At 44.3% G+C, this 25,217-nt stretch overlaps 1 protein-coding gene across 1 annotated transcript in view; it reads right to left on the bottom strand.

Moving 5' to 3' along the window:
- LOC143808658 (adhesion G protein-coupled receptor F5-like) overlaps window positions 1–25,217 on the bottom strand; it is a 128,838-nt gene that overhangs the window by 32,866 nt on the left and 70,755 nt on the right. The window contains exons 8-11 of the mRNA XM_077291548.1: window positions 23,493–23,642; window positions 13,616–13,792; window positions 7,470–7,679; window positions 1,733–1,888 (exon numbers count right to left, since the gene is read on the bottom strand). Coding sequence (XP_077147663.1) covers window positions 1,733–1,888; window positions 7,470–7,679; window positions 13,616–13,792; window positions 23,493–23,642 — 693 coding nt within the window. The remainder of the gene's footprint in view (window positions 1–1,732; window positions 1,889–7,469; window positions 7,680–13,615; window positions 13,793–23,492; window positions 23,643–25,217) is intronic.

Here is a 25,217-nt window from a genome sequence, read left to right as displayed (position 1 = left end):
GTGTGTAATGACTCCTTATAATTAGTGTTGAGCGATACCGTCCGATACTTGAAAGTATCGGTATCGGAAAGTATCGGCCGATACCGGCAAAGTATCGGATCCAATCCGATACCGATACCCGATACCAATACAAGTCAATGGGACTCAAGTATCGGACGGTATTCCTGATGGTTCTCAGGGTCTGAAGGAGAGGAAACTCTCCTTCAGGCCCTGGGATCCATATTAATGTGTAAAAGAAAGAATTAAAATAAAAAATATTGCTATACTCACCTCTCCGACGCAGCCTGCACCTTACCGAGGGAAGCGGCAGCGTTCTTTGTTTAAAATTCGCGCTTTTCTTTCCTTACGTGAAGTCCCGGCTTGTGATTGGTCGCATGCCGCCCATGTGGCGGCGACGCAACCAATCACAGCAAGCCGTGACGTAATTTCAGGTCATTCAGTATTTTAAAATTACGCTCCGGCTTTGTGATTGGTTGCGTCGCAGTCACATGGGCGACGCAACCAATCACAGCAAGCCGTGACGTAATTTCAGGTCCTTAAGGATTTTAAAATTACGTCCCGGCTTTGTGATTGGTTGCGTCGCAGTCACATGGGCGACGCAACCAATCACAAGCCGTGACGTCACGGGAGGCTGGACACGCGCGCATTTTAAAATGGGCGCGTGTCCAGCCTCCCGTGACGTCCCGGCTTGTGATTGGTTGCGGCGCGGTCAACCAATCACAAGCCGGGAGGCTGGACACGCGCGCATTTTAAAATGGGCGCGTGTCCAGCCTCCCGTGACGTCCCGGCTTGTGATTGGTTGCGGCGCGGTCAACCAATCACAAGCCGGGAAGCCATTTTAAAATGCGCGCGTGTCCAGCCTTCTGGCTTGTGATTGGTTGACCGCGCCGCAACCAATCACAAGCCGGGACGTCACGGGAGGCTGGACACGCGCCCATTTTAAAATGCGCGCGTGTCCAGCCTCCCGTGACGTCACGGCTTGTGATTGGTTGCGTCGCCCATGTGACTGCGACGCAACCAATCACAAAGCCGGGACGTAATTTTAAAATCCTTAAGGACCTGAAATTACGTCACGGCTTGCTGTGATTGGTTGCGTCGCCCATGTGACTGCGACGCAACCAATCACAAAGCCGGAGCGTAATTTCAAAATACTGAATGACCTGAAATTACGTCACGGCTTGCTGTGATTGGTTGCGTCGCCGCCACATGGGCGGCATGCGACCAATCACAAGCCGGGACTTCACGTAAGGAAAGAAAAGCGCGAATTTTAAACAAAGAACGCTGCCGCTTCCCTCGGTAAGGTGCAGGCTGCGTCGGAGAGGTGAGTATAGCAATATTTTTTATTTTAATTCTCTCTTTTACACATTTTTACATTAATGTTGTTTCGATACCGATACCCGATATCACAAAAGTATCGGATCTCGGTATCGGAATTCCGATACCCGCAAGTATCGGCCGATACCCGATACTTGCGGTATCGGAATGCTCAACACTACTTATAATATATGAGTTTCACTTTTTGCATTGAAGAACTGAAATAAATAAATTTTTGATGATATTTTAATTTAGTGATAAGCACAGTACTTGTATGTGCTGTGTATCCATGAGTTAAGGGCAGCCTCTCACTAGTGTACAGAACAATACTCCCCCACATACTGGTAAACAATTAAACCAGCCCCTCCATCCATCTCTTCCCTTTCTCTTTCTTCCCTCTAGGTAATCGTTATCTTACTTTTTATCCGGTTTATTATCATAGGACTGGTGCTATTGACGCTGCCGCTCAAATCATTGGTGACTGTGCAATATACAGAGATGGAATCAGCATTACACCCAACCGACTGTGTGTAATTAAAGCAGTCCATATTTCCCACACGTAAAGTCTTGGTGCCTAGAACAAAATGCATTACATTATCGAAAAAAGGGGTTTTATTTTGGTTATTTCTACAGGTTTCATATAGTTTGCAGTCATCATTCAGATACTACCTGCATCTATCTATCATCTATTATCTATAATCTATCTATCTGTCATCTATTATCTATCATCTATTATTTATCTATCTATCTATCTATCTATCTATCTATCTATCTATCTATCTATCTATCATCTATTATTTATCTATTATCTATCTATCTATCTATTATCTATCTATCTATCTATCTATCTATCTATCTATCTATCTATCTATCTATTATCTATAATCTAGCTAACTATCATCTATTATCTATCATCTATTATTTATCTATCTATCTATCATCTATTATTTATCTATCTGTTATCTATATATATCTATCTATTATCTATCTATTATCTATCTGTCATCTATTATCTATCTATCATCTATTATCTATCTATCTATCTATCTATCTATCTATCTATCTATCTATCTATCATCTATTATTTATCTATCTATTATCTATCTATCTATCTATCTATCTATCATCTATTATTTATCTATCTATTATCTATCTATCTATCTATCTATCTATCTATCTATTATCTATCTATCATCTATTATCTATAATCTAGCTATCTATCATCTATTATCTATCATCTATTATCTATCTATCTATCATCTATTATTTATCTATCTATCTATCATCTATTATTTATCTATTATTTATCTATCTATTATCTATCTATCTATCTATCTATCTATCTATCTATCATCTATTATTTATCTATCTATTATCTATCTATCTATCTATCTATCTATCTATCTATCTATCTATCATCTATTATTTATCTATCTATTATCTATCTATCTATCTATCTATCATCTATTATCTATAATCTAGCTATCTATCATCTATTATCTATCTATCTATTATCTATCTATCTATCTATCTATCTATCTATCTATCTATCTATCTATCTATCTATCTATCTATCTATCTATCATCTATTATTTATCTATCTATCTATCTATCTATCTATCTATTATCTATCTATCTATCTATCTATCTATCTATCTATCTATCTATTATCTATCTATCCCATATCTATATATTATCTATCTATTGTGGTGCGGTGACCCACGTTACAGCCAGGGGGCGCTGTGTGTGTGCTTCAAGATGCGCTTGGAGGCATAAATTTGATGAGACTAAGTCCGGCAGGAGTGTTAATGTCCGGTGTGTGTGTTGCAGAGGGAGACACTCTGTGCTGTCAATCTGAAGTTTGGTTGGTGTGCTGGGACCTGTAGTCCCACAAGTAGTTATGTAATGCTAATGGGAGATTGGCAGGGCTAGTTATGAGAGATGGGAGGGTCGAGCTCGCCACACACACCCACACTCCCACCCAGGGGAGTGATTACAGGTATGTAATGTGACCAGGGTGTGCATCACATGTGCCTGGGAGGTTCCTGTGCAAGGTCCTGGACAGTCGGTGCTGGAAATTCCTGGTATTGGATGAAGTCCTGCAAGCACCTGAGACCGTGGACCTGATGTACGGTCAGTGTTGGATTGTCCTGGTATGGACTGGAGTCCTGGAAGCACCTGAGACTGTGGACCTGATGTACGGTCAATGTTGGATTGTCCTGAAGTGGACTGGAGTCCTGGAAGCACTGTGAGACCGTCGACCTGGACAGTCCGTGTTGAGGACCTGGGACTGACGTGAAGTCAGCATGAGGCGTGGAACTCCTGAAAGGTAACCCTGGACAAGGGGACTGTAATATGTGGCAGAGAAGTTTATCTGATGCATGAATAGACTGTATGTCATGTGGTTTATGACGTTTAATAAACCGGATTTGACCAGATTTGTGTGAAGTACCGTGCCTGAGTGCTTGAATCCTATGCCAAGCGAGTGTCCCCCAACACACTCAGGTAGCGTATCACCACATTTGGTGTTTCGAATGCGGGAACGGTCCAAGAAGCACATGTTGCAGCGCTGGCTGATCTGAGCCAGAGGAGTAAACGGTCTGAGAACCATGTGTAACAGACAGGAGTCTGTGCTGACTGGGGTCAGTGAGAGACTGTGAAGATTGTTTTCTCAAGTCAGCTTGCTGTGGCTCAGTGAGGTCACGAAGTTTGCTGTGGTTCGGCGGGTCCACGAAGGTGACAAGCGGCTTGCTGTGGATCGGCGGGTCCACGAAGGTGACAAGCGGCTTGCTGTGGATCGGCGGGTCCACGAAGTTTGCGGTGGAGCCGTGCAGAGCCTTGTGGAGCGTAGCTGCAGTTGCAGCAAGAGGTTCAGCAGCAGCGGCTTGTGATTGCCAACAGGAGCTGGTGAAGAGTTGAAGGAAAAAAAAACAAAACATTTTTTTTAGTTTGCAGACTCTTAAAGGGCCAGTGCAAGGCCAGAGTCACATTGGTGTACTGTGTGAACTGGGGCCTGAAAGTACTGTGGGGAGTCCACGGGGTGTACCCCAGGGAAGGGGTGGTGTCCCTAATAGGGTAGTGTCCCAAGAATGGTGCGAAAAACCCAAAAAGGGATGGTTGCCCAAAAGGAGGCGGAGTCCCAAAAAGGGGTGGCATCCAAAAAGGGAGTTGGTTTCCAAAAGGGGGTAGAGTCCCTTAAGGGGGTGGTGACCCTAAAGGGGGCCGAGGCCCAAAAGGGGGTGGAGCCTCCTGAAGTTAAAGGGGTGGCGCAGACCAGTGGGCCCCAGGCTCAGTTGTGCTATCCAGGTCCAGGCTATGCTGTGAATTGCTCAGCTAATGTTTTGCCACGACAGTGCTCTTTTTCTTTGGATGGAGAAAGTGCGGTGGGACTGATAGACCCAGGGAGTAAAGCAACTTTACTGAGAACCCCTTCTGAATGCACTGTGTCACCTGGGTCAGGGACAAGAGTGAATGACACAGGTGGGGACGTTAAACGACATTTGACAGCCTGCCTCTACATTGACACGACAGAGGAGTCCCTGTACCATGAAGTAAGGGTAGTCCCGGACTTACGGTATACTATCGTAATAGGGCGAGACTTGGAAACCCGGTGGGACTGGTGGATAAAAGGGAAAGTGTCTGTGGGATTATTGTGTATGAAAACTGTTGCAGAGAATGCACCACCGATAGTTGACAGTCCTAAGGCGGGCGTGACCAAGGAAAATGGTGGACGGGCCCAACTTAGTGACACGACTTTGGCAGTAACACCTCCCAAAACTGACGGGTCAGATAAACTGGTGACCAAAGGAAGTCGTGGATGGGCCCAACTTACGGACATGATGTCACCTGATGTGTGCCCCAATATGACGGTTTGTAATGTGGTAAAAAGAACCTGTGGAGCTGACACCCAGTTAGAGAGTGACTTGGGCGTTCACCATACTGTGGGGTGTGACACAGACTATGCGGGTGACTGTGACTCTGAGGAAGCAAAGGAGTACAGTAAAGAAGAGCCCCACCAAAAGAAAAAATCTTCCCATCGCTGGAGACGTAAAGGGTGCAAAGAAATGGTACCAGTTGCACATTGTGAAGATGTGCAGAAGGCCACCAAAGGAGTGGGACCTGAAGTACAAACCGAGTTGAAGCAAGAGGAGCTACGGAGATGGGCTGCTGAGTGCCTTAGAGAAAGAGGTGGCGGAGCTCAGAGGTCGCCTGGAAGAAAGCCAGTCTGTGCATAAAGCAGCCTGGGAGAAGGTGGAGCGGCAGGTGTCTTTCCTGGCCAAACATCTGGAAACTGGTGATACTCAGAGGAAGTTGGCTTTGAAACCTGAACAAGATGGGTGTCTAATGACAGCAGAAGAGAAGGAGAGTTCCTTGTTCAAGTGCATGATAGACGTACCTGAAGACCTGAGAGAGGCATGTGCTAGGGAGTCTATGCATGAAGGGTTCAGGAAGGCTGTGGGGGCGTGTAAGGTGAATTGGTCCCCAGAAACTAATCAGTTAGTGGTGCTGTCCACAACTGATGTTACAGCTAAGAGGGTAGCTACCCTGAGTGACATGCACTGGAGATATGTGCGCACAAAGTGGATGATCCAATTGCGGAATGAAGACGCTGCTAGATGACTGGAGCATGTGAGAAAAGCTGGGAGTCGTCAGGAAACTGTAATACAGATACCCGTCTCTATGGTAAAAAGAGTCATTGGAAGGAATGGTCAAGCCATGCAAGAAATGGTGGATAAATCTGGAGTGGTGAGGTTGAGAATACCTGGTGTCCACGAAGTACAGTTGCCTCGGGAAAAGGGTATGGTTCCCTTCTTCGTTGTAGGAACAGAGGAGAGCCTTACAGGACTGCTGCGCCCTGTTGATGGAAGATGGCTGCCACGTTCGACCCGAAATGTGGACAAGAAAAAGGGTGGAAGTACCCAGCCTAATGAAAGAAGTAGTGTCGCCTCAGCTGACTCAGGGATGAGTGACATAGCTGGAAGACCTTGTAGTAAAAGTGGGTTGGCCAAAAAGGGTCTGGTGACACAGACAGGTGGTGACTCAAGGGTTGAAGCCCAAGGCCAACAAACTGACCGCTGGGGGCGGGGGAGGCCTATCAAAGGTGACGTGGGTTCCCGGTGTCAGAACCCCGGGTTTATATCATGTGTCCACCCCAATAGGGTTGAACAAAGGGGGGAGGTATGTGGTGCGGTGACCCACGTTACAGCCAGGGGGCGCTGTGTGTGTGCTTCAAGATGCGCTTGGAGGCATAAATGTGATGAGACTAAGTCCGGCAGGAGTGTTAATGTCCGCTGTGTGTGTTGCAGAGGAAGACACTCTGTGCTGTCAATCTGAAGTTTGGTTGGTATGCTGGGACCTGTAGTCTCACAAGTAGTTGTGTAATGCTAATGGGAGATTGGCAGGGCTAGTTATGAGAGATGGGAGGGTCGAACTAGCCACACACACCCACACTCCCACCCAGGGGAGTGATTACAGGTATGTAATGTGACCAGGGTGTGGATCACATGTGCCTGGGAGGTTCCTGTGCAAGGTCCTGGACAGTCGGTGCTGGAAATTCCTGGTATTGGATGAAGTCCTGCAAGCACCTGAGACCGTGGACCTGATGTACGGTCAGTGTTGGATTGTCCTGGTATGGACTGGAGTCCTGGAAGCACCTGAGACTGTGGACCTGATGTACGGTCAATGTTGGATTGTCCTGAAGTGGACTGGAGTCCTGGAAGCACTGTGAGACCGTCGACCTGGACAGTCCGTGTTGAGGACCTGGGACTGACGTGAAGTCAGCATGAGGAGTGGAACTCCTGAAAGGTAACCCTGGACAAGGGGACTGTAATATGTGGCAGAGAAGTTTATCTGATGCATGAATAGACTGTATGTCATGTGGTTTATGACGTTTAATAAACCGGATTTGACCAGATTTGTGTGAGGTACCGTGCCTGAGTGCTTGAATCCTATGCCAAGCGAGTGTCCCCAACACACTCAGGTAGCGTATCACCACATTATCTATCTATCTATCTATCTATCTATCTATCTATCTATCTATCTATCTATCTATCTATTTATCATCTATCTATCTATCTATTATCTATCTATCTATCTATCTATCATCTATTATCTATCTATCTATTTTTCTGTGCATTACCGCTGTACTTTCTTACCGAGTATTTTGGAGCCATTGTAGAAATATACTGTATAGTTTTCATAGTTTTCATCAAGTACGCAGCACGTCAGCGTTGCTACATTTTCGCATCTCACATATTGAGGGGGAGACACCTGTATCGCCTCGGGCTGAGGCAATGCCACAACTTCCACCGTTATATTCGTTGAAGTTGTCAGACTACCTTGGTACGCTTTACACATGAAATCACCTTTTGAAATACAGAGGGATAGAAAACATAAGAATGCATGTAATAACTCTGCACATAAAATCAGGGGACCACAAGCAATTGCATTTATCATATCTATAATATAACCTTCTGTCCGGAGCCTAGAGGCATGAGCAGTGTGTAGCTGGAGTCAGCGCATGCGCATACTGCACTATGGCGCCATTTTACTGATGAGTGTCTTCAATAAAACGGCGCTGTAGTGGGGACGCCGCAGACCCCAGCCCCTCCTTCAGCTGAATGTGTGTCCTTGGGCACCCATGCATCTGAACTGTATCGCAGAGCATGATCTTGCAGAGTCCATGCGCCGCTATACAAGCTGTTGGCCAATCAGAGGCCAGCAGCTGACATCAGCGTGCACGTGACTGGGTGCATGGCAGTGACATCATGCACCCTGTGGCTTGAATGCTGAAGCCAGTTGCAGGCTTCAGAAGATGATGACGCACGGCAGGAGAGCAAGGGGAAAGGGGAGTAGGAGTGTTTATTTTTTTCTTTTGTTTTATGTATTGAACAACAACAGCGCAGGCAGGATGGGCGAGTATATACTAGGATGGGGGGAGCACATACCAGGATGGGGGGAGCACATACCAAGATGAAGGGACATATACCAGGATGGGCGCGCATATACCAGGATGGGGGAGCATATACCAGGATGGGGGAGCATATACCAGGATGGGGGAGCATATACCAGGATTAGAGAGCATATACCAGGATGGGGGGCATATACCAGGATGGGCGCGCATATACCAGGATGGGCGCGCATATACCAGGATGGGCGTGCATATACCAGGATGGGGGAGCATATACCAGGATGGGGGAGCATATACCAGGATGGGGGAGCTGTTATGATCCCAGAGGCTGGGGATCACAGGAAATACCAGCTAAGTTACTAAGCAAAGAACAAGCTCTAGGGAGGTGGTAACTGGACTGACCGCAAATCTGATCCTATCCAAACACACTAAAGGTAGCCGGTGAACGTGCCTAAAATCCTGGACGTCTCGACGCAGCCTGAGAAACTGACTACCCCTAAAGAGAAAGCAAGACCTCACTTGCCTCAAGAGAAATAACCCCAAGGATATAGGAAGCCCCCAACAAATAATAACGGTGAGGTAAGGAGAAAAGACACACGTAGGAATGAAAACAGATTCAGCAAATGAGGCCCGCTAATACTAGATAGCAGAAAACAGATAGAGAACTGTGCGGTCAGCAAAAAACCCTACCAAAATATCCACGCTGAGAATTCAAGACCCCCACACCAACTAACGGTGTGGGGGGCAGAAACTCAGCCCCCTAGAGCTACCAGCAAGCTGAGAAATCACATATTAGCAAGCTGGACAAGAAACATATTGAACACAGATGATCAAAAAATGAACAAAACGGAAACCTAGCTTCTCTTGAAGAGACTGGTAGCAAGGTAGTCAGAAGAAATCAGAATAGCACTGAGTACATTGGCAGCCGGCAACAAGTGGAAGTGAAACAGAGCTAAATAGGAAACTCCCAAGTGAATAACGAGGCAGCTGATCAGCCACAGACCCGCAGGATAACAAACAAAGCCACCAGGGGGAGCCCAAAACAAAAGTCACACAATACCACCTGTGACCACAAGAGGGAGCCTGAAAACAGAGTTCACAACAGGGAGCATATACAAGGATTAGAGAGCATATACCAGGATGGGGGGCATATACCAGGATGGGCGAGTATATACTAGGATGCAGAAGCATATACCAGTATGGGGGAGCATATACCAGGATGGGGGGAGCACATACCAAGATGAAGGGATATATACCAGGATGGGGGAGCATATATCAGGATGGGGGAGCATATATCAGGATGGGGGAGAATATACCTGGATGGGGGAGCATATACCAGGATGGGGGAGCATATACCAGGATGGGGGGGCATATACCAGGATGGGGGAGCATATACCAGGATGGGGGAGCATATACCAGGATGGGGGGAGCACATACCAAGATGAAGGGACATATACCAGGATGGGAAAGCATATACCAGGATGGGGGAGCATATATCAGGATGGTGGGAGCATATACCAGGATGGGGGAGCATATATCAGGATGGTGGGAGCATATACCAGGATGGGGGAGCATATACCAGGATAGAGGGACATATACCAAGATGGAGGGACATATACTAGGATGGAGGGACATATACCAGGATGGAGGGACATATACTAGGATGGAGGGACATATACCAGGATGGAGAGACATATACCAGGATGGAGGGACATATACCAGGATGGGAGAGAATATTCCTTTGTATATGTGGTCTGGTACCCCTGCTCCTGTCTGTGGCTGCACTTTTGTTGCCCCTGCCCGATCTGCTGCCCCCATCTAGCCTCTGCTGTCCATGTCTGCTCTGTCTGAGTTGTCTCTAAAAGGTTCGCCATTGCTGTTGTAATACTGTACATTACTTGTATGTTAGAAGAAAATGACGCCAGAGTCAGCACGTGCGCATACCGCGATCTCCGGTGCCATTTTAGTGTCTGCAAAAAATGGCATAAAATAAAAAATGTACCAATAAAAATGCTCGCCACCTGGGCATAGAACAGGTTCAATAAATATATATGTGTATATATATATATATATATATATATATATATATATATATATATATATCTTCCTTCACACCTTCCTCGTTCTCGAGTCCTCTAACAGAGGCCGGGAGTTTCAGGGTTCTGCGCAGGATCTTAGTTGTTCCCAGCATTGCACTTTTTAGACAGAGGGTTCAGATGTTGCTTTCCTTGCCTCATCATCATGGTTGCCCTATCCCTGCCGGATGCCGAGGTACTTGTAACATGTCTGTACATCTGCTATGTGCTATATATATTTACAGTGACATGTAAAAGTTTGGGCACCCTTGAACAAAATTACTGTTATTCTGAACAGTTTAGCAAGCTGAAGCAAGGAGTTTGTATGTTCTCCCCGTGTTTGCGTGGGTTTCCTCCGGGTTCTCCAGTTTCCTCCCACATTCCAAAGACATATTGATAGGGAATAAAGATTGTGAGCCCCATCGGGGACAGTGATGATAATGTGTGCAAAATGTAAAGCGCTGCGGAATATGTTAGTGCTATATATAAAAAAATAAAGATTATTATAGATTATAAGGTGAAATGATCTCTAAAAGGCTTAAAGTGCATAGGTACATGCGGCATAAATCATGGAGAAGTAAAATAAACAGAGCCCTTTTGGGCAAAACAGCTAAAACAAAACAAAAAGGTTATCTCACAGTTCATATGTCTGCTGGGATCCACTGGCTCAGGGTTAGCAAAAAAACATGGTTCAGTTTAGCACCAACACAAGCACTTTCCTGGAGTTACTCTCTCCAAACACGCTGAACACTGAATGCCTCTGGAGGCCGACCATTTAAGCCCAAGTCCACACTCTGGGGTGGAGATAAGGTGGAAAACCTCCCACCCACTCTATGGTTGTCAAAAAAAAAAACAGCTCTTAAACAATATGGCTGATTAACCCCTTTCAACACTTGGTGCGCTGGAGCAAAATTTCAGAATTTCAAAGCCAATAACCTCAGTGAAACATATCTCCCCTCCAGCTGTTAGGATTACAGCTTGTTCACTATCATTGTTAGGAAAGGCCAGGTGGTGCAAATTTTCCAGCTTTATAAAAAGCCAGCCTCCTCTAACCTTCTGCCAAAAAACAGCAGCCATGGGTTCTTCTAAGCAGCCGCCTAGCACTATGAAAATGAATATGCTGGAGGCCCACAAGGCAGGAGAAGGCTATAAGAACATAGCAAAGCATTTTCAAGTTACCCTTCCCTCTGTTCGAAATGTAATTAAGAAATGGCAGTTATCAGTAACAGTGGAGGTCAAAATAAGGTCTGTAAGACCAAGCAAAATGTCAGTGAGAGATGCTCGTAGGATTGTTAGAGAGGCAAATCAGAACCCCTCACTTGACTGCAAAAGAACTTCAGAAAGATTTAGCAGACTCTGGAGATGTGGTAGATTGTTCAACTGTTTAGAGACTCCTGCGCAAATATGGCATTCATGGAAGACTCATCAGAAGGAAACCTCTCCTGCATCCTCACCATAAAATTCAGATGTATGCAAAAGAACATCTAGAAAAAGATTACTTCAAGTTATTACTGCTAAAGTTGGTTCTACACACTATTAATTTATGGAGTGTACTTAATTTATTAAATCTTACTTCTACATTTTAGCTTAGTGTTTAGTAAATAAGTAAATAATGTACACTGACGAGCAAAAGGGTAACTAGAAATGTTTTGAACTTTTGACTTTCAGGCTCCATATCTCACCATCCACTACAGATTTGAACGTGAGACTACCATCATTTTATAGACAATCCTCTTGGCTAACTCATACATAAATTTGACTTGTAATTATTTAGCATATGATAATTTATGCAGATTGTTGTCATGTCACTGCATTGCTACTGGTTTGCTCCTAGTGGTGGAAAAATCTTTTTCTTCCTGTACACTACAAAATACAACCTGTTCTCACATTCCGTAATATCCCAGTGTGTTAGTTGGTTGATTCCTAAGCAAAAAGTCACTGGTTTGAATTGAGGAGCAGCCATGAAGAAAATTTCCCAATAAAAGAGAAAGAGCATCATCCAGCTCATCGATAGCAGTCTTGTGGCCAAGAAATTGCCAAACTGCTTCGTGTCAGCGCCATGACAGTTAGAAGAATTCGAAATGAAGTCTGTCCATCTATTCAAAAGCCAAGAGGTGGACATCCAGGCAAATGTTGGAGTCAAAAAGTTGGCTCATCGCAAGGTCTATAAGTTCTGGAGTGACTTGTATGCTTTGTAATAGTGAGATCACAGACGTCCATGCAAGCACTGTGCAATGTATGTTACACAAGTCTGGAATGGTGGCCCGAAAAAAGGTGAAGAAGTCTCAACTTCAATATCGTCATAAGAAGCGTCAGCTTGAGTTTGAAAAGTATGAAAAGTGGACAGTAGAGGATTGGAAACGGGTGATTTGGAATGAACAGATGGATGCAAATGGGTCTGGAAAAAATAAGGAAAAAGGGGCTAATGGATCGAGAAATTGAAGGAACTGTCAGGTTCGGTGAATGAAGTCTGATGATATGAGGTTGTTTCACAGCCTAAGGTGTTGGATACTTGACCAGGATCGATGGTGATCTCAATGCTGATCTATATGTGAGTATCCTACAAGACACGTTACTTTACACACTCAAGTACTATGGGTATGAAAATGTGTTCTAACAGGACAACGACACGAAAAATACATACAGAGTGGTGAAGAAATGGTTCAAAGACAATGAAGTAGAGGTGCTGGATTGGCCCTCACAGTCCCCAGACCTCAACCTATTCCAACACTTGTGGGAAGAGTTGAAGAAAAACTGTATACATACCCAAGAGAGGTGACCAGTGTGCACCAACTTTGGGAATGTGTAGAAGAGATCTGGAATCAGATTTCGGTCGAGAAATGCTTGAATCTGATCGAGAGCATGCCCAGAAGGATTCAGGTCGTAATGAAAGCCAAAGGTGGATTTATAAAATACTGACAAAATAATAAAAATGTAGATTTTTAGGAGCAAAACAGTAACAGTGCAGTGACATGACAAGGATATGCATAAGTACCGGTAATCACATGCTAAATAGCTGCAACGCAAATTTATGTATGAAATATCCAAGATGATTGTCTGTAAAATTATGGTAGTCTCACGTCCGAAGCAGCAGTGGATGGTGAGATATGGAGCCTGAAAGTCAAACGTTCCAAACATTGTTACCCTTTAGCTCGTCACTGTAATTTATCATGTGTTGTTATTCATCTGAAGTTGTAGTTACCTACTTTTTAGACCTTCTAAGGAACAGATTAATTAAGGAGAACCGGCGTGGAATTCAAAGATCACCCAGTGATTTAATATTATTGGTTTTAGATAAGGGGATGTTCGTACTTACCTGACCACCTCGTTGTCGTTGTGTCTATTGTGTAAGACACGCTCTGTGTAGTTGATTCTTTTAGAACAATATTTTCCTTTACCAACGCGATGCTATCTACAGTGATATTAGTGTTACAAGTTATAGTTAGCGATCCATATGCAGAAGAAGGCGGCACTTTGGGAAAGTTTATGTCAGCTGTAAAGAGACAATCACAAAAAAAAAAGTTTTGGAAATGTAAGTGCATCTTTATCCTTTACTATTGTAGATACATTTCTGACAAGTTGACAATACAGTAGGAGATGGGTTTCCTTCATGTGAATTCACTGCCCGTCAGTGCTGAGACCTAGAGTATAATTTACAGAGGTCGTCTTAATTTATTCCCACTGCTTCCTTTGGTATTTTGGGTTTTTTTTTTTTTTTTGTACACCCACCATTCAGTTCCATAGACAAAAACCTAATTAGTGCTAATTTCTATGGTCTATACAAAGTCAGCATGGCTTACATGCTCCTCTAGGGCGTGTCTTTAGTCTGCTTTGAATAAATACTCTTTAAGCCACGCCTCATTGGAAACAGTATAAAATGAACATTAAATAAAAAAGCTCATCTCTGGAACCGTATGTCATAATAAAAAAAAAAAACAGAACCAGAATACCCAGAGGAGCAGCGTTAATAAAATAGGAGCAAAACAATTGACACTTTTGACTTGGTGATAGGTGCTCTTTAAGCACGTGATAAGGTTTAGATGCACCTGCCATCTTTTTTATCACTATAAGGGAGTATTTTTTTTAGTTCAAGAGTTTTTTTCTAACATAGTTACGCCCCTGGAAACTTGTGTGTTGGTATCAATCAGCGGAGAGGAAACAGACAGATGAAAGATCTACAAATTCTCCTTTGAAGGGGTCGGCTAGGCTTGGGGGGTTAAAGTCTGCAATCACTGTATGTGACTGCACACTTGTGAATCCTTACAGTGTGTACACTGCACGCATTCAGGGTTATCAGTTCTGGGAGAGGGCAATCGCTGGCTGCAAATGTACGATTTGCATATATGCGGTCACGTGTCTATTAGATGTATACAAACTCGCTCAATAAAAGTAAATGGTACAACACTGAGCACATAGAGTCGGAATGTGGAGAGAAGTATGCGCCGGCATCAGCCAATCCTGACTATGTATCCGCCAATGCTGTGAGTATTCACAAGTCTACAGTCATATGGAGTGACCGCACACTTCAACCCTAAGCCTGGACAACCCCTCAACAATGGATTCTCAGTAAAACTCATTCTGCTGATAGCATAAGATTTCATTTTATTTCACAATAAATTATTAATGAAACATAATTGCAGAAATATTTTTTCATAGCAAAAACATGCATTTAAGTAAAAAAATAAAAAATTCCTTGCTATGTAATGTGTAATGGCTGGGTCTGAACTTTGGGCATCTCCTAGCCAACAGAAGGAAGCAAAAGAGAGTATACAGACAGGACCTCAGGGGATTGCTAATGATTCTTTCTGTGAGGTAAAACATTGCTTAACCCCTTCACTACCTGGCGATTTTCCATTTTCATTTTTCTTTTTTCCTCCCCTTTTCCCAAGAGCCATAACTTTGTTTTTAAAATTTTCTGTCTATATAGCCATGTAAGGGCTTGTTTTTTTGTTTTTTTGCTACCATATAGTGGGGAAAAGGAGAAATAAATTCCAAGTCTTTTGAAATTGCAAAAAAAAAAAAGTGCAATTTCACAATAGTTTTTTTCTGTATTTTTATTTACCATGTTCACTATATGGTAAAACTGACCTTGCAATATGATTCTCCAGGTCAATTCGAGTATGTAGATACCAAACATGTATAGTTTTTTTTTTTTATTTAATTTTCCAAGACCATTTTTATTTTTCAAAATATTAGGGCTTTTTTTTGGTCTGCACCCGTGGCAGTTAGTGTCACTTGATAGCTGATTATATCAGCCATCAAGTTCAGGAAAAGATGTGGGCTCGGGGTGCTAACTTATATCAAAGGCAGGGAGGAACACTACTTTTGACGTACAAGTACATCAAAGGTAGTAAAGCGGTTAAAAACATGCAGTGAAATGTTTTACTTCACATAAAGAATCAGTTGTGATCCCGTGCTGTAATGTCTGTATACTCTCTTTTGCTTTCTCCCTTGCCAGGAGATGTGGTATGATCAGACCATATTCCTGCACGGTCAGACACAGCCATTAGAGTACATGGCACATTTATAAGATTATCTCAGCACAGGAACATTTGAAAAAAACAACAACTTCCAATTGCGGAACTTGTTTTTATTCCAAGATCTATTGATTAAAACATAATTTTGTTGTGGAAAAACTGTTTTAAGGAGTTAATCTGGGAAAAGCTCACCAGTAACAATCCATCAAAAGAGCTCATGTAAAGGCACAATGGCATCCTAGTGTCATCACTGTGCAAAGATCAACTATTGAAGTTAGGGGCATCCTTGAGACCCTCGGGTGCCCTAGGTAGCCAGTGTGCATGCGCCCACATAATCTGGCCAATTCAGAGCACATTTGGAGCACCCGCCAGGGCCGTGGGGTACTCGGTACAGGGCTGGATCTGAAAGGGATGTGTCACGGTGGCAGTGGCCTGGTCCGTGGCCCTGGGTGTCCAAATTAAAGGGAACGGTCTTTAAAGGGAATGTTGAATAAAGTTTGTTTGTGACGCTACCTGTGGTATTCGGTCAGAGGTGACCGACGCTGCTTAAAGGGATACTCTGGGGAGTGATGATACTGCAGCAAGGATGGTATGGCTTTCCACAGGTGAAGCTGGGGTCCCCAGGGCTCCCGGGTAGTAGGGACAGATGATGGAAGGTGTAGAAAGAAATAGAGGACACAGGGTTGCAGTCTCTTTACCTTTTTACTGGTACAAGGCAGCCATAGTCCAGGGTACTAGATCACAGGTGCTGATATGGTCTGGCTGGCTTGGAAGCGACTCAGGGATCCCCCTAGCCAGGTGGGGTGGGGTTCCTCTATGCTCTGTGTTGTAGTCCCTTGCTGCCTTAGGCCTCTCACAAGGCCCCCTTTAGGTAGGACACAAACCCGCATGACAGGTAACTTGAGCCTTTTTACAGGGTCTCTCAGGATGACTCCGGGCTCTATCTGCTACTGTGTCTTCGGGTGTTAATGGTGGACAGGTGACTTGAAATCTGTCAGCCGGTTTCTGCTGTGGGGCATGAAGTTACCCCCACAACCTCGGTCTTCCGGCTACCGGTATCTGTGCTTCAGCATGGAAGGAGCCAAGTAGAAGCACCCCTCCAGCTCTTTACTTCTCCTGTGCTCCTTTTCCTACTTCACTGTCTCTACAACTGTTCAGTTCTTTTTCTTTCCTTGCAGGAGCTGCAGCACCTCATGTGGCTGCACAGCCCCACTCCTCCTTACTTCCCTTTCCGTCTGCCTGTACTCTGCTCTGTCTCTCTGACAGACTCCTCTCTCTGTCTCTCCCTCCGACAGACTGACAGGCTCCCCTGAAAACCGGGTTCAGAGCTCCCCCTTCTGGCCTGGAGTCAGAACATGTGGCATGTATGTGAATACCTGTTAAATGGATCCTTCCTCGCTTCCAAGCATGGCATTACCCTCCCCGGGAGGAAAGCAATACCACTGTAACAACCAGGAACCTGGAGTGTTACACGTTCATGTGGCTCAAAAAGACACATGTGACCCACACATACAAGTTACAGCTAAAAAAGTATCAGCAACCACCTTAATTAAGGGAAAACTAGCTGATATCCAACAGGGAAAATAATAACATCAGTTGTAAGGTGGGCGTTGGAAAGATAATGAATAGGAGATAAGTCGGGAGTAATATGTTAGTACATATAAGACTAAAAGGGGTTAGTCGGCCATTGCAGGTTGATTATGAGCAGCTGAATGGCTGCTCACCATACCTCCACCCCTGGGTGTGGTTCACTTTGTAAAATTAGACCTGTTTGTCTGACACATGGCTGTGTGTGGAGGTTGTGGATCTCCTGGACTGAGTGCCTTTGCTAAAGGACTAAGAAGCTGAAGTCTAAGCCAGATGTCATGCTGCTGCAGTGCAGTATAGCGCAACCTCCACCAGGGGGAGCTTGTGAGGGAAGTGAGGCTGCACACACAGAGTAGCACCACAGAGCAGCAGCACAGGCACCAAGTGGTGAGATAGTGGACAAGCCGAGTCTAAAAACAGTCAGAAGCAGAAGTACCAGAGGTGGCAGCAGTACACGTGGTCAGGAACAAGCCAGGGGGTTCAGGAACGGTCAGAAGCGGATAAGACAAAGACAGAAGGCAGAAGCGAGTCCGAATACAAGCCAAGTCAAAACCAGGGAATCAAACAAACTTACAGGGAAACACTGAGAAAGGGCAGACAGAGGGAGTCAACAGACACGGGGCCAGTCAGGTATCACAACAGGACAAATCAAGATCTACCAGAGTCAGGTACACACGCCGAAAACATGACTATAGCTGACACCGCCAGCAGGATGCATCGGAGCTAAATAGCAAACCTGAACCCAGAATGAGGCAGAGCAAAGTTAACCCTTGACATGATCCACCCAGAAAAAGGGCAGACAAGACAAAACCCCGTAACAGATCATGACACCAAGCAGGCTAACCAGCACTATTGTATGGACTTTTTGTTTTACTTTGTGCTGGACAAGGGCTGCATTTGAGTTTCCTATTATGCGCATTATGAGGGCTGAAAAAAAACCAGATGGACTTTTAAATAGAACCGGTTCCTCTGATATCTCATATCACTCCCAAATGAGTACCATTGCTACACAGTATAATATATAGGCGACTTACTTATAATATAATGTGAACCAGTGCACTCTCCTGGAGAGGTAAGTTGGATAGTGTATTTTGCATATACATTGGGCTTTTTGAAGTATGTTTTATCTGTAGTGTTTCAGAGTAAAATATACATTGCTCTAATACCAATAAGAGATAGACAGATATATATGTGATAGATACAGTGGCTTGCTAAAGTATTCACCCCCTTGGCTTTTTTACCTATTTTTTTTAATTTACAACCTGTGTTTAAATATTTTTGTAATCCAATTTGTCAGTGGTGCATCAGCACTAAAAAGTCTAAGTTGGTGAAGTGAAGTGAGAAAAATATAGGAATAAATTAAATTTATGGGATCAAATAACTGAAAATTGGCAAGTGCATATGTGTTCACCCCTTTTGCGATAAAGGCCCTTAGTGAAAGGATGCATGCAAGCTAAGTGTCAGATGTCTGTCAGTATATGTACTTTACCTTTTCTGAAAGGCCACAGAGGCTGCAACAGCGTTAACAAGAGGCACCTTTAATCAAACACCATGAAGACCAAGGAGATCTCCAAATAGCACCATGAAGACCAAGGAGATCTCCAAACAACACCATGAAGACCAAGGAGATCTCCAAACACCATGAAGGCCAAGGAGATCTCCAAATAGCACCATGAAGGCCAAGGAGATCTCCAAACAACACCATGAAGGCCAAGGAGATCTCCAAATAGCACCATGAAGACCAAGGAGATCTCCAAACAACACCATGAAGACCAAGGAGATCTCCAAACACCATGAAGGCCAAGGAGATCTCCAAATAGCACCATGAAGGCCAAGGAGATCTCCAAACAACACCATGAAGACCAAGGAAATCTTCAAATAGCACCATGAAGACCAAGGAGATCTCCAAACAACACCATGAAGACCAAGGAGATCTCCAAACACCATGAAGACCAAGGAGATCTCCAAACAACACCATGAAGACCAAGGAGATCTCCAAACACCATGAAGGCCAAGGAGATCTCCAAATAGCACCATGAAGGCCAAGGAGATCTCCAAACAACACCATGAAGGCCAAGGAGATCTCCAAACAACACCATGAAGGCCAAGGAGATCTCCAAACAAGTCAGGGCCAAAGTTGAGAAGTACAAGTCAGGGTTGGGTTATAAAAAATATCCCAATCTCTGATGAATCTCCCGGAGCACCATCAAAACCATTATCATCAAATGGAAAGAACATGGTACCACAACAAACCTGCCAAGAGAGGGCCGCCCTCCAAAACTCTCAGCCCGGGCAAGGAGGGCATTAATCAGAGAGGCAGCACAGAGACCAAAGGTAACCATGAAGGAGCTGTAGAGTTCTCAAGCAGAGACTGGAGTATCTGTCCATATGATACGATAATAAGCCGTACTCTCCATAGAGGTGGCCTTTATGAAAGATTGAGCAGAAAAAAAGCCTTTACTTACACACACAAATTGTAAGGCTTGTTTTGAGTTTGCCAAATACACGTGGGAGACTACCCAAATGTATAGAAGAAGGTGCTGTGGTCATATGACACCAAAATAGAACTTTTTGACAACAGTTTAATTGCTATGTGTGGTGCCAAACCAACACAACCAGTAGCGTAGCTACTGGGGGGGCAGAGGGGGCCATCGCCCCGGGCCCTGTCACATGAAGGGGCCCACCGGGAGCCAGGGCAGAGCACCGCATAGGAGGAGAGCAGTATAATGTCTGCTCCTATCTGACAGAGACTCTGCAGGCTGCTCGCACAGTGGCCGGCTGCACAGTCTCCCCCCTGCAGTGAATGGTTTCGCCCGTCTGACCTGAGATCATGAAGCTTTTCCCCCCCGGCTGCAGTTTTCTTCTTCACTCTGTGCACGCTGGGATTGGCTCAGGCTCGCTGGGTCCTAGTGCCCACATCTTGCATTTCACTTACACTTCCTGGTCCTGCCTGCAGTGCAAACTTTATCAGTAAGTGGGGATGGAACTTATTAGGTTTATTAAATTCAGGTATGTCAGTGTGAGGAGAATGTGAGACCACTGGGGTATTGTGGGGGCTGAAAGTGGGTGAGGGGCGACAGGGCACTGAGGGGGTGGATGTGAGATGATGGCAGCATTGGGGCTGAAGTGGGGGAGGAGGGGCAGGGCACTGGGGGCTGAATATTATAATGTTTTATTATGATATTATATGTGATCCATCACATGTAATATTTGCTGTCTGGGGAGGCTGGAGATGGGGGTAGGGGGCTTTTGATACGTACCACCTGGGTCTTTTATGAGTATTAGTATAAGGAGCCCGCATACAGTAACCAAGAGCTGCAGCACATTTACAGCACCACTCCAGCATTATTTTTTATTTCATTGCTGGAGCGGTGCTGACAATCCGCGTCCCCTGCCCCCTGTCTGATACTCCGCTTCTGGCGTTTTCATCTATTTTAGTCTCCGCTCGGCTCCGTCTCCTGCAGTTTGTGGCCTGTCCGAGGCTCCAGTGTTTCATGGAGCAGCGCAGAGGTCACTAATCAGTGTGAGTCTGTGGGAGCCTCGTTCTGGCCTCTTTCTCACTCTCAGGCTATGTGCACACGGTGTGGATTGGCCGCTGCAGATTCACAGCAGTTTTCCATGCGGTGTACAGTACCATGTAAACCTATAGAAAAACAAATCCACAGTGCCCATGGTGTGGAAAATACCGCACGGAAACGCTGCATTGTATTTTCCGCAGCATGTCAATTCTTTGTGCGGATTCCGCAGCGTTTTACACATGCTCCTGTATAGGAATCCGCAGGTGTAAAAATGCAGGCAAAATCCTCACAAAAAAACGCAGGAAATCCGCGGTAAATCCGCATGTAAAACGCAGCACATTTTACCTGTGGATTTTGCAAAAACGGTGGGGAAAAATCCGCACATGAATCCGCAACAAGTGCACATAGCCTCATAGTCTTACATTGAGCGCTTGTGACATAGCTTCTCACTTCTGGCCAGTCAGAAGCTGCGCTCACAAGTTTGAGCAGCGGCACTGCAGCAGTGCCACAAAATAGTGAATACGCCGACGGATGAGTAAATGACTGGGGCAGGGGACTTGCGCTTAAAACACCACTCCAGCGGTGAAAAAAAACCCTGCTAGAGTGGTGCTTTAATAATTTAATAATAAGCAATTTATTACTATAAAGTTGATAAAGGCTTGGAATAAATGTCTGCAGTCACTTTATGTGACTGCAGACTGCCAAATCATGACGGAGCTGTGGGCCCATCATACTGTGATAAGGGAGCTGTGGGCCCATCATACTGTGTATAAGGGAGCTGTGGGCCCATCATACTGTGTATAAGGAAGCTGTGGGCCCATCATACTGTGTATAAGGGAGCTGCGGGCCCATCATACTGTGTATAAGGGAGCTGCGGGCCCATCATACTGTGTATAAGGGAGCTGCGGGCCCATCATACTGTGTATAAGGGAGCTGCGGGCCCATTATACTGTGTATAAGGGAGCTGCGGGCTCATCATACTGTGTATAAGGAAGCTGCGGGCCCATCATACTGTATAAGGGAGCTGCGGGCCCATCATACTGTGTATAAGGAAGCTGTGGGCCCATCATACTGTGTATAAGGGAGCTGCGGGCCCATCATACTGTGTATAAGGGAGCTGCGGGCTCATCATACTGTGTATAAGGAAGCTGTGGCCCCATCATACTGTGTAAAGGGGAACGGTGAGGGACATCATACTGTTTGACGGAAGCTGCAGGCCCATCATACTGTTTATAAGGGAGCTGTGGACCCACCATACTGTGTATAGGGAACTGTGAAGGCATATTGTTCATATGGGAGCTGTTGGACCATTACACTGTATATAGGGGAGCTCTGGGGGGGCATTATACTTTCTATAGTGGATCTCTGTCAGCATAATACTGTGCAAAGGGGAGCAGTGAGAACATCATACGGTGTATCGGGGAGTTATAGAATCATCATACTGTGTATAGGGGAGCTGTGGGGGCCTTATACTGTGTATATGGAAGCTTTGAGTTCACCATACTGTGTATTTGGAAGCTTTGAGCTCACCATACTGTGTATAATGGAGCAGTACATGAGGGAACTTAGGGGACATTATTAAATGTAAAGTGGGCACTTAAGCATTACTGTATTGTTATAGGGGCACTCAGAGTATTGCGACCATCAAAGTTGCATATCGTCACAATATGGCGGTAAAATCAATGTTCGTTTTTGTATATAGATTTATTTTCAATAACAGAGCGGTCATATTCTGAGTTTCCACTATATTCACAATTAGAGTGCCAACCGTAACTGTAATCAGGGTTAACTGGTTTGGGGCCCACTCAGATGTTTCGCCCCCCCTAAGTTGAAACCCTAGCTACGCCTCTGAACCCAACCCATCACCCCAAGAACACTATTCCCACAGTGAAACATGGTGGTGACAGCATCATGCTGTGGGGATGTTTTTCTGCAGCAGGGACAGGAAAATTGGTCCAAGTTGAGGGGAAGATGGATGGTGTGAAATACAGGGATATTCTTCAGCAAAACCTGTTTCAGTCTGTCAGTGATTTTGAGACTGGGATGGAGGTTTACCTTCCAACAAGACAATGACCCAAAGCATACTGCTAAAGCAACACTCAAGTGATTTAAGGGGAAATGTGAAAATGTTTTGGAGTGGCCTAGTCAAAGCCCAGACATTAATCCAATTGAGAATCTGTGGTTAGACCTGAAGATATATGTTCACCAGAGTAAACCATCAAACTTGAAGGAGCTGGAGCAGTTTTGCCTTGAAGAATGGGCAAAAATCCCAGTATCAAGATGTGGAAAGCTCATAGAGACTTATCCAAAGTGACCTGAAGCTGTAATTGCCGCAAAAGGAGGCTCTACAAAGTACTGAATTTTGGGGGTTGAATAGTTACGCACACTGAAGTTTTTAGTTATTTTGTGCTATTTGTTGTTTGCTTCACAATAAAGAACAAAAACAAATGTTCACAGTTGTAGGCATGTTCTGTACATGAACTGATGCAACCCTTCAACAAAAAAATTAAATTCCAGGTTGTGAGGTAGGAAAACAAGAAAAATGCCAAGGAAGGTGAATACTTTTGCAAACCACTATAGATTAGATATACAGATTCTTGTGCTTTATTACCTTTTGTTATATAGGTGATATTTATTGTTTTTGAGTCCGTTGCGCCTTCATTTCTTTGGAATGTACAAGTGTGCTTCTGGGCAGATGGACATTTTGTACTGTCTGCAGTCACTGTGTGCATTATACAGGTAGAATTGCGGCTTTCCGTTCCTGTGATAGATAATAAGAGGAGAATGATCAGTCAGCAGCTGCATGTTATTAAAAAATATATTACCCTTATCGTACCGTGTGCAGGCAAAGAGCACTGCTGCCCGAAGCATTTTGCCAGCTGTACAACATTTCTTGATCAGCTGGTTTTGGTAGAACTCGTCAGTGAAAATACTTTTTTTTTTTCCCCCGCACATGCAGGACAGGAGTCTATTTTCAAACTTAAGTAACAGGAGGAACCGTCCATGAATAATGAGAGAAGCATACCTGGAATTAAGGGGATATTAGAGCAGTCCTACCCCATCCCCCCCAAAAAGAGTTTTTCTTTAGGATGCGAAATGTGAAGATCCGGTAATTTGCTCTGCTTTTTAGTGTTTCCATTAAGCACTGAAGTATAGTCTATGCTCACATAAAGAATATGTTATAGTTTACACAACATGTAATTAATATCTAATTAAGTAACTTCCAAATTTGAGTTATGGGGCACATACCATAACATACTGATCCTGTGTTACCTCCTGTATTATACTCCAGAGCTGCACTCACTATTCTGCTGGTGCAGTCACTGTGTACATACATAACATCACTGATCCTGAGTTACATCCTGTAGATCTTTTATTATAAAAATGAAAAACATAACAATAATAGTAACAGAAACAAAACAGAAATATCAGCCAGAAAATAATCAGTATAATGAACACTGGTCCAGCCGCTCATCCTCTCCTCTCACACATATTATATATACAGAATAATAACTAATAATAACTAACATTAAGTACTTACACCTTCTGGTCCGGTCACCAAACTAAATATTAGCAAACAATATAAACAATAGCACACAAAAACAAATAAACAATAGCAAACAAAGGCTATATACACATACATATATATTTTTTTATTATTATTTTTATTATTTTTTTAATTTTAATTTTTTTTTAATTTTTATTATTTTTTTATTTTTTTATTTATTTTTATAAATAAAATAACCACAAACTATGCAAATATATACAATACTAAGCTAACCACCACCCCACACTCAAGCACACCATTCCCAACCCCCCGCACTGACCTGAGAGCTGGTCCTGCGTCTCATGCCTCAGTTCATGTCCAACGTCCATAGGCCAGATCAGGCAGTGCCAGTTTTTCCCCCAAACAACCCAGTGTCCCAAAGACCCACAAGATAATCCCACCTCCCCCCTTTTCCCACCACCCAACCTACACCTACACCCAAATCTAATCCCCATATACAATATATACAATATATACAGCAGCACACACCACAATAATTACAACTCATGAAGCCCAAGTTCGGCGCCTGCAGCCCTACATCACTGTATAATGATCAAACAAAACAAAAATCTACAGTGTCAGCAGCAGCCCACCACCAGGAAAGGAGATGACCAGACTAGGGCACACTAAAAGAAAAGCCCCTCCAGAGGAGCGCGGCCCTCCGTGTGCCCAGTCTCCCATACTCCAGAGAGCGCACCTTCACCAGGTCACCGAGTATGGTCCTAAACACATCGTCCACTGGGAGGATTTTTCGTTGCGTCGATACTAAGCACCATGCGTTCCACGTGT

Source organism: Ranitomeya variabilis, chromosome 2 (genome assembly GCF_051348905.1).
Source record: "Ranitomeya variabilis isolate aRanVar5 chromosome 2, aRanVar5.hap1, whole genome shotgun sequence".
Classification (NCBI taxonomy): Eukaryota; Metazoa; Chordata; class Amphibia; order Anura; family Dendrobatidae; genus Ranitomeya; species Ranitomeya variabilis.
The sequence above is the reverse complement of the archived record's forward strand: the minus strand, read 5'-3'. Positions and strand labels throughout refer to the sequence as shown.